The sequence below is a fragment of the Myotis daubentonii genome, chromosome 14 (genome assembly GCF_963259705.1).
Source record: "Myotis daubentonii chromosome 14, mMyoDau2.1, whole genome shotgun sequence".
NCBI lineage: Eukaryota > Metazoa > Chordata > Mammalia > Chiroptera > Vespertilionidae > Myotis > Myotis daubentonii.
Window position 1 is genome coordinate 31,028,450 of NC_081853.1, and position 14,617 is coordinate 31,043,066.

Genomic DNA, 14,617 nt, shown 5'->3' on the forward strand with positions numbered 1-14,617 from the left:
GTAAATGCCTGTGAGAGAAAATGGGAAGAGAGCCAGAGGAGTCTGGAAGAGTCTTCAGACTGTGATTATAAGGTAAACCTGCCCCTGACTGAAGGAGAGAGGGAAGGATGGAAGGCAGGCCCAGTATAAGCATCTTAGACTGTAGAGCAGGTGAAGGAAAATTGAACAAGACCATCATGGAGTCTTGGAGCAAAGTCACCTGCCAAATGAGTCCCACATCTCCCAGGAAGGGGCCTGCTTCAGTTTCCCTGCCACACTCAGTCGTTGGCTGGGAGAAGCCTGTAGATGCGTGGCCTCAGAGCAAACCCAGCCATGGATTTCAGAGGCCAGCAGCTTGGGTGCATGGTTGATTACACTCCTTTCAGTTGGAGATCTGAGACATACATTCTCATGGCCACCGAAGTCTACCTTTTTCCCCACACAAATGTACCACTCTGCACAGGTTTGGGACGCAGTTCCTCCCTGGATCCTGTGGGCTTTGTTCCCGAGAGGAAACTCCGAAGAGGGTGTTAGTGGAACAAACTCTGTTGATGCAGTTGATCTCAGAGCCACACCTAGTATTATCCTCTAATGCTCCTTTACTATCCATTCTCAAATCTGCTCACCCTCAGCGATCAGCTAGGCAGGTCTTGGTGCCTTACCTGGTGATGTAAACCAAACTTTTATTCTGGAAGGGTCTGAACCATTGGTAATATCCTTTCAGTCCAGGGCTGTTTCCTATGTCCATTCATGGTTGCAAAAGAGCAGGAGAGTACCAGGAAGCACGCCTATCTATCACATGTGTTCCTCCTTGTCCCCATTGTGCAAAAAAACAGCCCTCCTGCTGACCAGAATCAATTACCCTTGCTGGATGGTGATTCTTCCTTGCTGATTCCTGGACACAGACTTCAAAGTGACCTGGCAGCAGCTGCAGCTTATAATTCAATGGAATCCTTGCTATATCCCTTGGCAAAAGTGTGGCCTCTTTGGGGACTAGAACCTCGAACCCTGTAGAGTCCAGAGTTGTGAGGACAGGAGCTCCAGTGGTGCAACAGGTTAGCGCACAGTACTTATACAGAGTTGTGAGGACAGCCCTAGGAGGTGATCTCAATGGTTAGAACATCGGCCTATACACCAAAGGATTATGGGTTCAATTTCTAGTCAAGGGCATATACCTGGGTTGCAGGTCCAATCTCTTACCCCGGTTGGGGTGCATGTGGGAGACAACCAATCAATGTGTCTCTCTCACATTGATGTTTCTCTGTCTCTGTCTCTGTCTTTTTCTTGCCCTCCCCCCCCACCACCCTCTCTAAAAAAAAAAAAATCAATGGAGCCCTGGCTGGTTTGGCTCAGTGGATAGAGCTTCGGCCTGTGGACTGAAGGGTCCCCGGTTCGATTCAGGTCAAGGTAACATGCCTGTATTGCAGGCTTGATCCCCAGTGGGGGGCATGCAGGAGGCAGCCCATCAGTAATTCCCTCTCATCATTGATGTTTCTATCTCTCTCTTCCTCTCTGAAATCAATAAAAATATATTTTTAAAAAATCAATGGAAAAAAATACCCTCAAATGAGAATTAACAGCAACAAAAAATAAGTGAGGACAGAAAGCACAAAATTCCTTAGTGGGGCATTGGATGTTACAATAAGTGGGGTCACTCCTGCTGCTTCTATCTGTTGGTTCCCCAACCCATGTATTCTTCCTAATCAGGACACAGCACCATAAAGAGGCCTCTGATTGAATACATACACTGTGTCCTGAAGAAGGGCACCTCATCCATCCAGACTGCTCCCTCTGTACTGTACTTCAATGCGTGTAGAAGGCCAGTCCAAGCCTGCCTTAGCTGAGCTTTCCAATGTCTCTGGAGCTTTGCTACTCCAACAATTAGGTCTTCATCCTGCCACTCAGCTGTGTATTCCCTTCCCCTGACAGAGAGAAAGGTCTCTTTGTAAGCTCTCCCAAAGGCCTTATGTTCCTCTCACTTAGCCAAAAACTGCTTGTTGTTAATGGCCTTCAGTCTCTCATGATTTCAACATAGGGTGTCAATACAACTTACTAGTAGCCACCCAATTTTACTATCTTTGTAGTCATCGCTCCCTTCTTGCTTTTCAAATGCTTGCATCATCACGTCTGCCACAGCATTCCCTTCTACCGAGACATTTTCTCAGGTTAACACTGGTGGAAGCTTTAGCAGTTGAGTTACCACCTTGTGCCAGGAACTACCTGAGTCCAACCTACTAACCAGGCTGGCATCCTCTTTGCCTTATGGGCAGTAGATAAGCCAGTCCAAATTCCTATCTTACCGCGTATTTTCATGGACCACTCCCAGTACCACTTGTGTTAGTCTGGGTCCCTGAGAAATGGATGCAAGATAAAATTATCTATGTAAGACATTTATTAGAGGAAATGCCTAGGAGAGAAAATGGGGAGGCAAATAGGGAGGCGGGTAGAGTCATCAGACTACAATGCAAGTCCGACCTCAAGTGAAGAAATGAAGGAAGAAATATTGGATGGAAGCATCTTACACCCCAGTGCAATTCTGAGGAAAGTTCGACAAGGGTGTTTGGGATTTCTCCAAGTCACCTGTCAGAGGAGTCTGGCATCTCCCAGGAATGGGCCTTAGTTTCTCTGCCACACTTAGTCATTGCCTGGAAGCAGTCCCTAGGAAGCATTAATGAACTCTCTGAAAGGGAAACTAAGGAAGCTCCCATTTACCGTTGCATAAAAATACATAGAAATAATTTAAAATACATTTTTACACTTGATAATTGTTAAGTGATATTTAAGATAGGCAAATGTATTTTATTTCATTTTAATTTATTTTAAAAAATATATATCTTTTATTGATTTCAGAGAGGAAGGGAGAGATAGTAACATCAATGATGAGAGAGAGTCATTGATTGGCTGCCTCCTGCACACTCCCTCCTGTGGAATCCAGCCGGCAACCTGGGCATGTGCTCCTGACTGGAATTGAACCCAGGACCCTTCAGTCTGCAGGCAGATGCTCTATCCACTGAGCAAAACCAGCTAGGGCCATAGAAATAATTTAACCAAGGATGTAAAAGACTTGTACTCAGCAAATTGTAAGACACTGAAGAAAGAAATTGAAGAAGATACAAGTAAGTGGAAGCATATACCATGCTCATGGATAGAAAGAATTAACATCATTAAAATGTCTGTACTATCCAAAGCAATCTATAGATTCAATGCAATTCCTATCAAGATACCAATGGTATATTTCACAGAACTAGAACAAATATTCCAAAAATTTAAATGGAACCACAAAAGACCCCGAATAGCCACAGCAATCTTGAGGAAGAAGAACAAAGTTGGAGGGAGCATGCTACCTGGTATTAAGCTATACAACAAAGCCACAGTAATCAAAACAGCATGGTATGGGCATAAAAACAGACATATAGATCAATAAAACAGAAGAGAGAGCCCAGAAATAAACTCATACCTTTATGGTCAATATTTGACAGAGGTGGTAAAAATTGCAGTGCGGTAAAGTTAGTCTATTCAATAAATGGTGTTGGGAAAACTGAACAGGTACATGCAAAAAAATTAAACTGCACCACCTTCTTATACCATACATAAGAATAAACTAAAAATGGATTAAAGACTTAAATATTAGACTCAAAACCATAAAAATCCTAGAAGAAAACATAAGCATTAAAATCTCATACATTGCTTGTAGCAATATTTTTTCTATGTTTCTGTGGAACATAGGAACAAAAGGAAACAAAGGAAACAAAAGAAAAATAAGCAAATAGGACTACATCAAACTAAAAAGGGTTTACACAACAAAGGAAACCTTTAACAAAATGAAAAGACAACCCACTGAATGAGAGATCGTATTCAACAATGATACATCTGATAAGGGGTTAATATCCAAAATTTATAAAGAATCTATACAACTCAACACCAAAAAACAAAAACAAAACAACAACAACAACAACAACAAAAACAATCCAATGAAAACATGGGCAAAGGATCTAAATAGACACTTTTCCGAAGAGTACATATACAGATGGCCCATAGCTATATGAAAAGATGCTCAATGTCAATAATAATCAGAGAAGTACAAATTAAAACTACAATGAGATATTACCTCACACCTGTCAGAATGGCTGTTACCAATTAACGAACAACAAGTGTTGGCGAGGATGTGGAGAAAAGGGAACCATTGTGCACTGTTGGTGGGAATGCAGATTGGTGCAGCCACTGTGGAAAACAGTATGCAGTTACCTAAAGAAATAAAAAATGGGCCCTGGCCAGTGTGGCTCAGTTGGCTGGGCATCATCCCATGCACTGAAAGGTTGCTGCATTTGATTCCTGCTCAGGGCACATGCCCCAGCTATGGGCTCGATCGCGTAGGGGGCATGCAGGAGGCAGCTGATTAAGGTTTCGCTCTCACATCATTTCTCTCTCTCTCCCTTCCTCTCTAAAAGTCAATTAAAAATTTAAGCCCTAGTTGGTTTGGCTCAGTGGATAGAGTGTTGGCTTACGGACTAAAGGGTTCCAGGTTCCATTCCAGTCAAGGGCGCATGCCCAGGGCTCCATCCTCAGTAGAGGGCATGCAGGAGGCAGCCAGTCAATGATTCTCATCATTGATGTTTGTATATTTCTCTCCCTCTTCCTTTCTCTCTGAAATCAATAAAAAATAAGTAATAAATAAAAATCAATTAAAAATTTAAAAATTGAACTGCCTTATGACCCAGTGATTCTACTTTAGGGGTATATCTGAAGAAACCAGAAACACTGGTACAGTGCAGCATTATTTACAATCACCAAGATTTGGAAGCAGCCCAGGTAGTAGATGAGTGGATAAAAAAGCTGTGGTACATTTACACAATGGAATACTACATGGCCTTAAAAGAAAAAAAGAAACCTTACCTTTTGGGATGGCATGAATGGACTTGGAGAGTATCACACTAAGTGATATAAGCCAGTCAGAGAAAGACAAGTTCCATATGATTTCACTTATATGTGGAATCTAATGAACAAAATAAACTAACAAAGAAAATAGAAACAGACTCACAAATACAGAGAACAGACTGACAGCTGTTAGAAGGGAGGCATTTGAGGGACTGGGTGAAAAAGGTGAAGGGATTAAGCAAAGAAAAAAAAAAACCCTCATAAATGCTGACAACAAATAGTATGGTGATTTCCAGAGGGAAAGTGGGGTTGAGGGTGTAGCAGAAGATAAAGGGGAGATAAGTGGTGATGGAAGGAGACTTGACTTGGCGAACACACAATATATAGATGATGTATTATAGAATTGTACACCTGAAACCTATATAATTTTATTAACCAATGCACCCCAATAAATTCAATAACATTTTTTAAAAAGACTGGTAGGGCCCTGGCCGGTTTGGCTCAGTGGATAAAGCGTCGGCCTGTGGACTGAGGGATCCCAGGTTCAATTCCAGTCAAGGGCATGTACCTTGGTTGCGGGCACATCCCCAGTAGGGGGTGTGCAGGAGGCAGCTGATCAATGTTTCTCTCTCATCGATGTTTCTAAGTCTCTATCCCTCTCCCGTTCTCTCTGTAAAAAAAAAAAAAAAAAAAAAAAAATCAATAAAATATATTAAAAAAAGAAAAAAAAAAAAGACTGATAGGGAGCTTAAGTAATGGAGAAATAGACAACCTCCAGGGACAAACGGGCTGTTTTCCAAAAATTCAATTTTAAATTATTTGGAATGCAGAACACATTTCCCTTAGAAACAATGCTATGAATAATTGCAGTTATTTTCTTAGCAAAGTCCACACAAGATTGTTCTACTCATAATGTAACAGAAATATCTGTTAAGAAATTTTAGGCTTGCATCAATTGCATCCCTAAATCCTCTCCACGCTGAATTGTAAATTAGCTGTGTATATAACTGCCACCCCAACTAGACTGTGAACTCTTTGAGGGCTGGAAACTGTTGAATTATTCATTTTTTTATTCTGAATGCCTGGCATGTAACTGGAAATAAATGTTGGTTGCATAAATGAATGGACAAATTTAATAGGCATTGGAATAATGTTGAAAGTATCTTGGGGAATAAAAACACTAACATTTAATGGGTACTTTAATATGTGTCTGGCACTGTGCTGGGTGGATAATCAATAAAGCAAGATGCTTTGTTTATACTAGAGTTAGGGATGAAGAAGCTGGAGGCAATTTTAATATTTGAGATATAAAATAAATGAGTGCACTCTAACCAGTTTGGCTCAGTGGATAGAGCATTGGCCTGCGGACTGAAGGGTCCCAGGTTCAATTCCGGTCAAGGGCATGTACCTTGGTTGCAGGCACATCCCCAGTAGGGTGTGTGCAGGAAGCAGCTGATTGATGTTTCTCTCTCATCCATGTTTCTACCTCTCTATCCTCTCCCTTTCTCTCCGTAAAAAATCAATAAAATCTATTAAAAAAATAAAATAAATGAGTGCTGGAGTTGCTAAATAAATGTTTTTGGATGAAATGAATGGATAGATGTATTGATTTGAAAGAAATGTCATAGAAAAGTATCAATAGGAATTGATATGCAAAGGAAAATGATTCTTTTGAGGATCTCTAAGACTGAGTGTTGGGGAGGTATAACCACAGCTAAAGAGCAGAAAATGGAAAAGGAAGTTGTTAACAGAGAGGACTGGTCAAGGAAAGAAGAGAAGGTCTGGTCTGGGTTAGGCTTTGATTTAATTTCATCTGATTTACTGCTCCCTGTAAAAATGCATTTGCTCTTGACAGTCTCCAAAGATTTGTTATGAGTTTAGATTAAGGTTAGATTGAAGTTAGATTGATTTCTTTCCACAATGATAGTAAATTAAACACTTGTTCTGCTATAACAATGCCATCAACTGGGTGGTTTAAACAACAAACACTTATTTCTCACAGTTCTGGGAGCTGGAAATCTGAGGCCAGAATGCCATCATGGTCGCCTGATGAGGGCTCTCTTCTCAGTTGAAGATGGGTGACTTCTCCTTGTATCCTCACATGGCAAAGAGAATGAGAACTCTCTGGGGTCTCTTTTATAAGAGCACTAATTCCGTTTTTGAGGGCTCCACCCTGGTGATCTAGTTGTCTCCCAAAGGCCCCACCCTCCTAATACCATTGAACTGGGGGGTTAGGATTACAACATCTGAATTTGGAGGGGACACAAACATTCAGTCCATATCAGATGGCTATAATGGTGAAGGCAGTAGAGTGGACATACTAGCCAGTAAGGGAGAATGCAACATAGGAAAGTGGGAGAGGGCAATTGTTATCTTTAGATAGTTTTTGGTGGAGGAAGAAAAAGATGGGGACAGAAGAAGGAGGAGGGGAAAGGCAAACGACTATTTCATAATTTCATAAAGGGCCTAACCTCTCAGAAAGTCCCTCTGACTTACTGCCAGCCTGATCATTGTTCTTTGAAAGCATCACTACAACTACTTCTGCATTTACTTCATTGTCCACAAAGTGCAATCAATAAATATTTGTTGATGGATTATTCTGAGTGTTTCAAATCAATCCACACTTCTAGTTTTATTAAGGATTTTAGAATTGACATTGATTAAGCTGAAATAAGAACTGTCTTTAAATTTGCAAGACATTTTATATCTCTCCCCAAGGAAAAGCAAATAAGTAAACCTTTGTCCATGCCCATTATGCACCAAACACTGTACTGGAGGTTTTCTTTACAATATTGCATTCCTAGTAACTCATTATTATTTAAAAAATTACTTAGTGCCCATTATATGTCAGATTCTATCCTAGGTGATGATGATAAAAGGCAAAGAAGGAGAAACCCTGACCTTTTAGCAGTTTTAGTATAATGGGGAGAAGATAGGGCCAAATCAAGAACTGTCAAGAACTGTAATTACAACGAAAGAGGTAAGCACTTGGCAATACTGGAGAATAGAAATAAGTTTTAATTTAAAAAGAGTAGGTAATACAGACAATTAGAATGGAACATCTGTTTAAATGAAAATTTTCATTTGTCTGAATAAAAAAATTTTTTTTTTTGAATGACAATTTAACTGGATGCCAAGAGGAGCCTAAGGAGACATGATTAAATGTTGTAGGCCCTGGAGGTCATCCTGGATCAGGAAAATGATATTAGAGAAAAACTGAATAAATGTAAATAGAATATGGATTTTAGTTAATCATGTGTATTACTATTAGTTCCTCAATTGTGACAAATGTACCATACTAATGTAAGATATTAATAGGTAAAATTGGGTGTAGAATATACTAGAACTATTTGATGTATCTGTGTAATAATTCTGTAAATTCAAAACTGTTTTAAAGTAAACATTTCATTAAAATTCTTAAACTTGCATCTTGTATTTTTGTTAGCTCTGGCAACACTAACACTTTACTTCCAAATAATCATTAAGCATAAAATATAAAAAATAATCTTAAATTGATAATTAAGGGATTTGAGTTGTATATAATTTCTCCTAGGTATTTGATCTGAACACTTTATTTTTAAATATAATATTTATTGAAGTAAAGCACACATAGAGAAAAGAGTGCACTAAACATAAGTGTGCAACTAGATGAACTTTCACAAAGTAATCACACTAGTGTGTGGGTGTAACTACAACCCAGATCAGGAAAAGCATGTGACCAGCAGTCCAGAAGCAACCTCATGGTCCTTTCCTATTAAAGGTAATCATTATCATGACTTCTAGCACCACAAATTAATTTGCCTGTGTACCTAACATAAATGAACTCAAACAATATGGACTGCCAAACACTTTATTTTCTATACACAGTTCATTTGTTTTCTTTCTTTCTTTTTTTTTTTTTTTTGGCAAGGCTCAAGCAACCAAATAATTATTAGGGATTATTCTTCAAAGTAGGAAAAAAACTGGCTTAAGTCCCCCCGTCCAATGAACCATCAATAAAATTAATCTTAATTTGGCTTGTGTACATCTCAAGAGATTTTAAAAATACAGTTATGAGAAAATCTGCAAGGTTAAAGCCCTGCAAGTAATCACTTTCCTGGGGTGACTGCTAATTTATGCTGCCTGAATAGAAAACGGTGCTGATTATTTTATTCTTGCTGCTCCTTTGGGAAAGAACCACCTCTGTGTTGTGGAAGAAGACCTTAGAATTTGGAATAAAAATAGACATGTATACTGTAACAGTTTTATTTGAAGAGGAGCTTAGAAAAAATCTTTTATAAAAAAAAAAAAAAGATGGGGATTTTAAGAATGAGAGTGAATTTTAGAATATCTGCCGCTTTCCGGATACAAGACAACCAAACATATTTTGCTCCACTTTAATATCTGCTTTGTTGCGTAACACAACTAGGAAGTTAGTCCTTATTGCTTAATACTTAATTGTTGGTAATATGCTAGGCCTTATAAAGAAAACCTGTTTTCAATGGTAGTAGAAATGATATATCAGAGGTTTATACAGGTTCCCTCAACCTCTTCACTATTCATTTCTCCTCTCAGTGACAAGGCCCTGACACTACCATGTACGTGTGCCACGAGAGATTTCCTTACGTTATACATTCCATTTTGTAAACTTGCAGAGCATCTACTACGTGCACAAAATTATGCTGAATATCTCTGGTATGTCCAGAGATAAGAAACGGTTCCTATGCTGTGCTTCTACTTGTGCTAGTCAAAGGAGGTTTTGTGCTTTTACAGCGGAAGGGAATCCGGTTAAGTGAGATGTTTATTTAATCTGAGTCCTTAGTCTTCTGGAAAAAAAACCAACCCCGTCCCCCCCCAAGAAAAATAAAAAACCCCCCCACAAACCCATAAGGCAAAAGCTTGTTTAAAAACAGATTCTACTTTTAAGGATTTGGGTTCGTTCTAAAGCAGGACCGTGGATTCTTAAGGTTGATTTACACAGAAGGGCTAGGTCTGCCACCGGAGCTGAAAAGGGGGTTCGTGTTTTTCAAACTGGACTGTTCCACGGGGAGCTCCATGCGGCCCTGGACGGCGCCTCTGCAAGGCCGGGCGGCTCCCTTTCGCCTGACTCCCCGGACCAGAGGCCGCGGAAGCCCGGCTCTGGCTGGGGGAGCGGCCTTCGGTCCGGGCCTGCGGGCCCTCAGCCCCAGCCAAGGCCGCCCAGAGCCGCGGGCCGTGCAGCCACGTTGCCTGCGGCCCGCCCTCCCGGCCGGGCGAGCATTAGCGAGCCAGCCGCGGCAGCGCCCTTTCGCGGTCCAGAAGCCCGGTTCCGGGATAAAGGCCGCGGGGGCGGGACTTGGGCTGCGCGGGGCTGTTTCCTCTTCGTGTGGTCCGTCCGGGTGGTGAGAGGCCGCGCCGCAGCCAGGGCGGAGCGTCCCGTGGCGCGACCTCGCCCGGCCTGAGCTGGGGCGGGCACGGAGGAAGCCGTGTCGCGCGGGGAGCCGACAGCCCACACCGGGGAAAGATGGGTCAAGTGGCGGAGGTTCCACCACCGCCCACACGCCCGGGAGAGGGAATTTGAGCGCGCCTGGGGGCGGGGGCGGGGAGAGCGGGCGGCTCTCTGAGAGCATGCTCCGTGCGGAGAGTCTGACATGCGCCGTGAGCCCTGGGTGGGTTGGCAGCGGGTGGAGGGGGGGTGGCTGGTGCGAGCGGGCTGATGTGTTTATCCGGTTTTCTGGGTGGGCGGTCAAAGCGCACGCGTTCAGGGCGAAAGGCGGTGGGGCTGGGCGGCGGAATGCGCACGCGCTGAGCGGGCCGACAGCTCTGGGAGGGCGTGGAGGGGGCTCTGGGAGAAGCAGGGGAAAAGGGAAGCCAAGGGAAAGGGAAGGGCGGGGGAGGGGTGAGAGTGTGCTCTGCGCATGCGTGCGAGCGCCAGCGACGACGGCGGCGGGGGAGTCTCGGGGATGACAGTGGCTTTGCCCGTTGGGGTAACGGTCGTCGTCTCCGGCCGGGCTTGGGGCACCGCACAGACCGCAGGATCCATTAAGGCCGCAGCAGCCCGGGCCCTACCGAGCTAGAGGGGCGCGTGGAGTCGGGGTGAGGGCGGCGAGGCGCGGGGGGAGGGGCCTGCGGCGGGGCCTGCTGTGTGCGCTGGGCGGCGGCGGGCCTGGCTGTGTGAGCGCTCGTCTCTGCCGCGGCCGGGCGGGCTCCGTGGGCGGCGGCGGCCGTCGTGCTTGGCGGAGGCGGTGTCCGTGTGTGCAGCGCGGAGAAGATGGCCGGGCAGTGAGGGGCGGCGCTTGCGCCTGGTGACCTCGGAGCGAGCGATTAAGGAGCGAGGGGTGCCGCCGCGGCCCGGCTGGGCCTGCTCCCCGCCCCCTCCCGCCGCCGCTCCGCCGCCGCCGGCCCGCGAACTTCCTCCCTCCCGGCCGGCCCTCCCCCGTCGGGTGCGGGACGGACTTTCCCGCCTCGACGCCTCCTGGAACAGCGGGGCTGTAATCGCCGGGGCGGAGAGCCGGGCGCAGGCCGGGCCCCGCGTGCGATATGGAGAGCGCGGCGGCGGCCTCGGCCCTCCGCAACAGCCGCCTTCGGAGCCGCCGCGGCTTCGGGCACTAGATCGAGGAAGCTGACCCCGGAGCTGTCGTCCTTGCCGTCGCCGCTGCCTCCGCACCGGGCGCTGTGATGGAGTAGGGGCCCCGCCGCCGGTGAGAAGCGTGCCCGCCCCTCGGACCGGGCCGGGTCCCGCTCCCGCCCAGCTCGACCTGAGGAGATACCTCCGCGTCCGGAGATGCAGCCCGAGCGCAGGCCGCCCGCCGAGCCGCGGGGCTAGACTGTTCGCCGAGCCCCGAAGCCGCCACGTTCTGCGCCCGGCGGCCGCCTGGGACAAACTCGATCGCTGGTTCCTCTACTTTTTTTTTTTCTTTTTCCTTCTTCATCTGCAAGTCTCAGGGACGGAGGAGGGGCGCCGAGGCCCCATGTGTGGGAGGATTGCTTCAGCCTCGCAAACTTGCACGGATTTTGGTGACTACTTTGGCCAGTGGTTCTGCTCTGATTTCCTCCCAATTGTTGCAAATTCGCCATTCTTCCCAGGCTGCTCACAAAGTTGGATCCGGAATTTTTTTTCAACCGGGAGCCAACGGTGTCGAAGTGTCTGCAATGAACCCCGTGAATGCTACTGCTCTCTACATTTCCGCGAGCCGCCTAGTGCTCAACTACGACCCCGGAGACCCCAAGGCGTTTACCGAGATTAACAGGCTCTTGCCTTACTTCCGACAGTCCCTCTCGTGCTGTGTTTGCGGTGAGACACCTTTTATTGTTCCCTTTTTAGGCTTTTTTTTTTTAATACCTTTGGGCAATGGTAACGGGAACGGTTCGAGAACTTGGTAGTTTGCATTATTAAGCTTTTGTTATTTGTGCAGTGGTATACAGTCATTAGTTTTGACACTCCAAAGGACTTTCACCCGGCATTTCAGAAAGAATCCTTCCAAACCGCTTTGTACAGCGGTCTGAACGTTTGAAACTGTTTATTTCATCTTAGGTCACTTCCTTAGCATTTCTGATGATGGTTTTTTAAGTGACGTGAAATATGCATGTATCCTGCTGCCTTTTTTTTTTTTTTAACCTTCGGTACAAGAATTGATTTAATACCTAGCTTAGTTAAATCCGGTTAAAACATGTACATGTGGCGTGTTTGCATTTCCCCAAACTGGTGTTGTGTGTGGGTGCTGGTATAATGTGACGCGCCCACAGCTAGTGAACTCGGTGCGGAACTTGCCCCCAGGTCCTTCCACAAATGCTTTGACAGTTGGACGGTAAACAGTGCGCCAGGGAATACTTGATAGGGTACTAAATACTTTTTAGCTAGTGGGATTTTTACAGGATTACGTTTCGTACTGATTTTGTGGCTTTAATACATTGTGGCCTGGTAGAGGGTTATTTTAGGTATTTTTGTTAAAAAAATGTTAGTGTGGCCCTAGCTGGTTTGGCTCAGTGGTTAGAGCGTCGGCCCGTGGACTGAAGGGTCCCGGGTTTGATTCCAGTCAGGGGCGCATGTCCAGGTTGCGGGCTCGATTCCCAGCGCGGGGTGTGCAGGAGGCAGCCGATCAGTGATTCTCATCATTGATGTTTCTATCTCTCTCTCCCTCTCCCTTCCTCTCTGAAATCAATAAAACTATATAAAAAAAAATAGTATGGTGGGGAGGATATTTTCAAGTTATTTTTGAGAGATGGAGATGCTAAGTTGTTTAATAAATCGAAGTTTCTCAAAAGTAATAATTTGGATTAACTGCATGTATAACTATTACCCCCCCTGCCCCCCCCCCAAAAAAAAAGACACGATGAAAACGTTAATATACAAAGGAAAGGGCAGCTGGCCAAAAAAGCAGTAATATAGTCCACTTCGTATTCTTAATACGACACAAATTTTGAGGTTTTGTTGATCCACTCACTTGTTTAGTCAGTATTTCAGAAATTTAGGCATTTCAGGCTTTCAGGTTGTCTTAAATTAGATAAAGAAGTGTAATTTTGTGATTATTAATTTGAGATTCATCTAGCATTTTCGGCATAGCTCTGGGGGAAGGCACTGAAGGAGTGCAGAAGAGGTGAAGATTGTGTTTTTTTTGTACACCAGGTACTTAATCTCATAAAAATTTAAGTAACTCTGTTAGAAGGTGATTAAGTTCTACTGTGACTGGTTGAATCTTAACAACTTTATAGAGAATCACTTGCCCTGGGCAAATCACTAAACTGCCCTGGGTCTCAATTTTTTAATATAAAAAATGAGTTTTGGGCTAGATTTCAAGTTTCCATTCAGATTAAATTTTACTAATGTAAGCATTAGAATTTGATTGGTTTCAAGATTCCCTCTTACCCCACTGCGAATTTTTATGGAGTGATTTATTTATTTATTTATTTATTTATTTATTTATTTATTTTTGACAGCTTTTGATAGTTTGTGGACTGAGGAAATGGAGCTGCTATACCTTTCTTATCCACAAACCATTCTTGGAGGTTTGGGGGGTGGATTGCTGAGGTAGGGATGAAGTAGGGGAAAGAGTGGACATAGGGCTGCTGGATAGAACAGCAGTAGAGAGTGATGTTATCCAGGTAACACTTGAAGATCTGATAAGTCTCCTTTTTACTAGGTAGATGGGATTTAACTCTCTAAGGGGGGAAATGGTAGTTTTGAATTGTGTAGGTACTTGGATTTGAAGTTCTTATCAGTAGCTTCAGGTTAGTTGTGGTCTAATTGAACATTTCCCCCAGATTCTAACCTGGATTTAAAAAAAAAATTGCCATTAAAGATAAAATTATATTTAAAGAGTCCCCAGGTGTCGTTTTTAAATATTTTTTAAAACTAGTCTTGGCAACACAAGGGGAATTTTTCTGACAAGTGGAGCTTTGTAATTATTTTTTCTTGTTCACTTTCCCTCCCCCTCCATTCTATGGAAAAGATTTGTGGATTCTACTTCCTTGTAACTGAGTAGTTGGCATAAAATCTCAGCAATCTGGATGTAGCTTCAGGCCTCCCTCCTTGGTGCCCCCCCCCACTCCCATGTAGTCTGTGGTTATCAATAGATAGGGGAACAAATCAGTTATTTGAATTCAGATCCAGCATTTAATAAACTTTGTATCAGGTGCTACCCTAGACTCTCTTAGTTGAAAAACATAAACTCATTCAATTCTAGGGCCTGTGCAATTTTCTTTCATGAAGCTAAGTAAAAGTAAAGTGTAATTCTGTCTTGCTGCATGCTGTAAATAGGGAGTTTGTTTCAACAGGCCCTCCAACATATGATGCAGTCCTACCTTT

The 14,617-nt window shown here is 44.0% G+C and overlaps 1 protein-coding gene across 1 annotated transcript in view; it reads left to right on the forward strand.

Moving 5' to 3' along the window:
* The first annotated feature begins 11,710 nt into the window (after positions 1–11,710).
* Positions 11,711–14,617, forward strand: part of MSL2 (MSL complex subunit 2) — a 33,893-nt gene continuing 30,986 nt past the window's right edge. Inside the window, exon 1 of the mRNA XM_059663873.1 lies at positions 11,711–12,106. Coding sequence (XP_059519856.1) covers positions 11,965–12,106 — 142 coding nt within the window. The 5' untranslated portion in view covers positions 11,711–11,964. The remainder of the gene's footprint in view (positions 12,107–14,617) is intronic.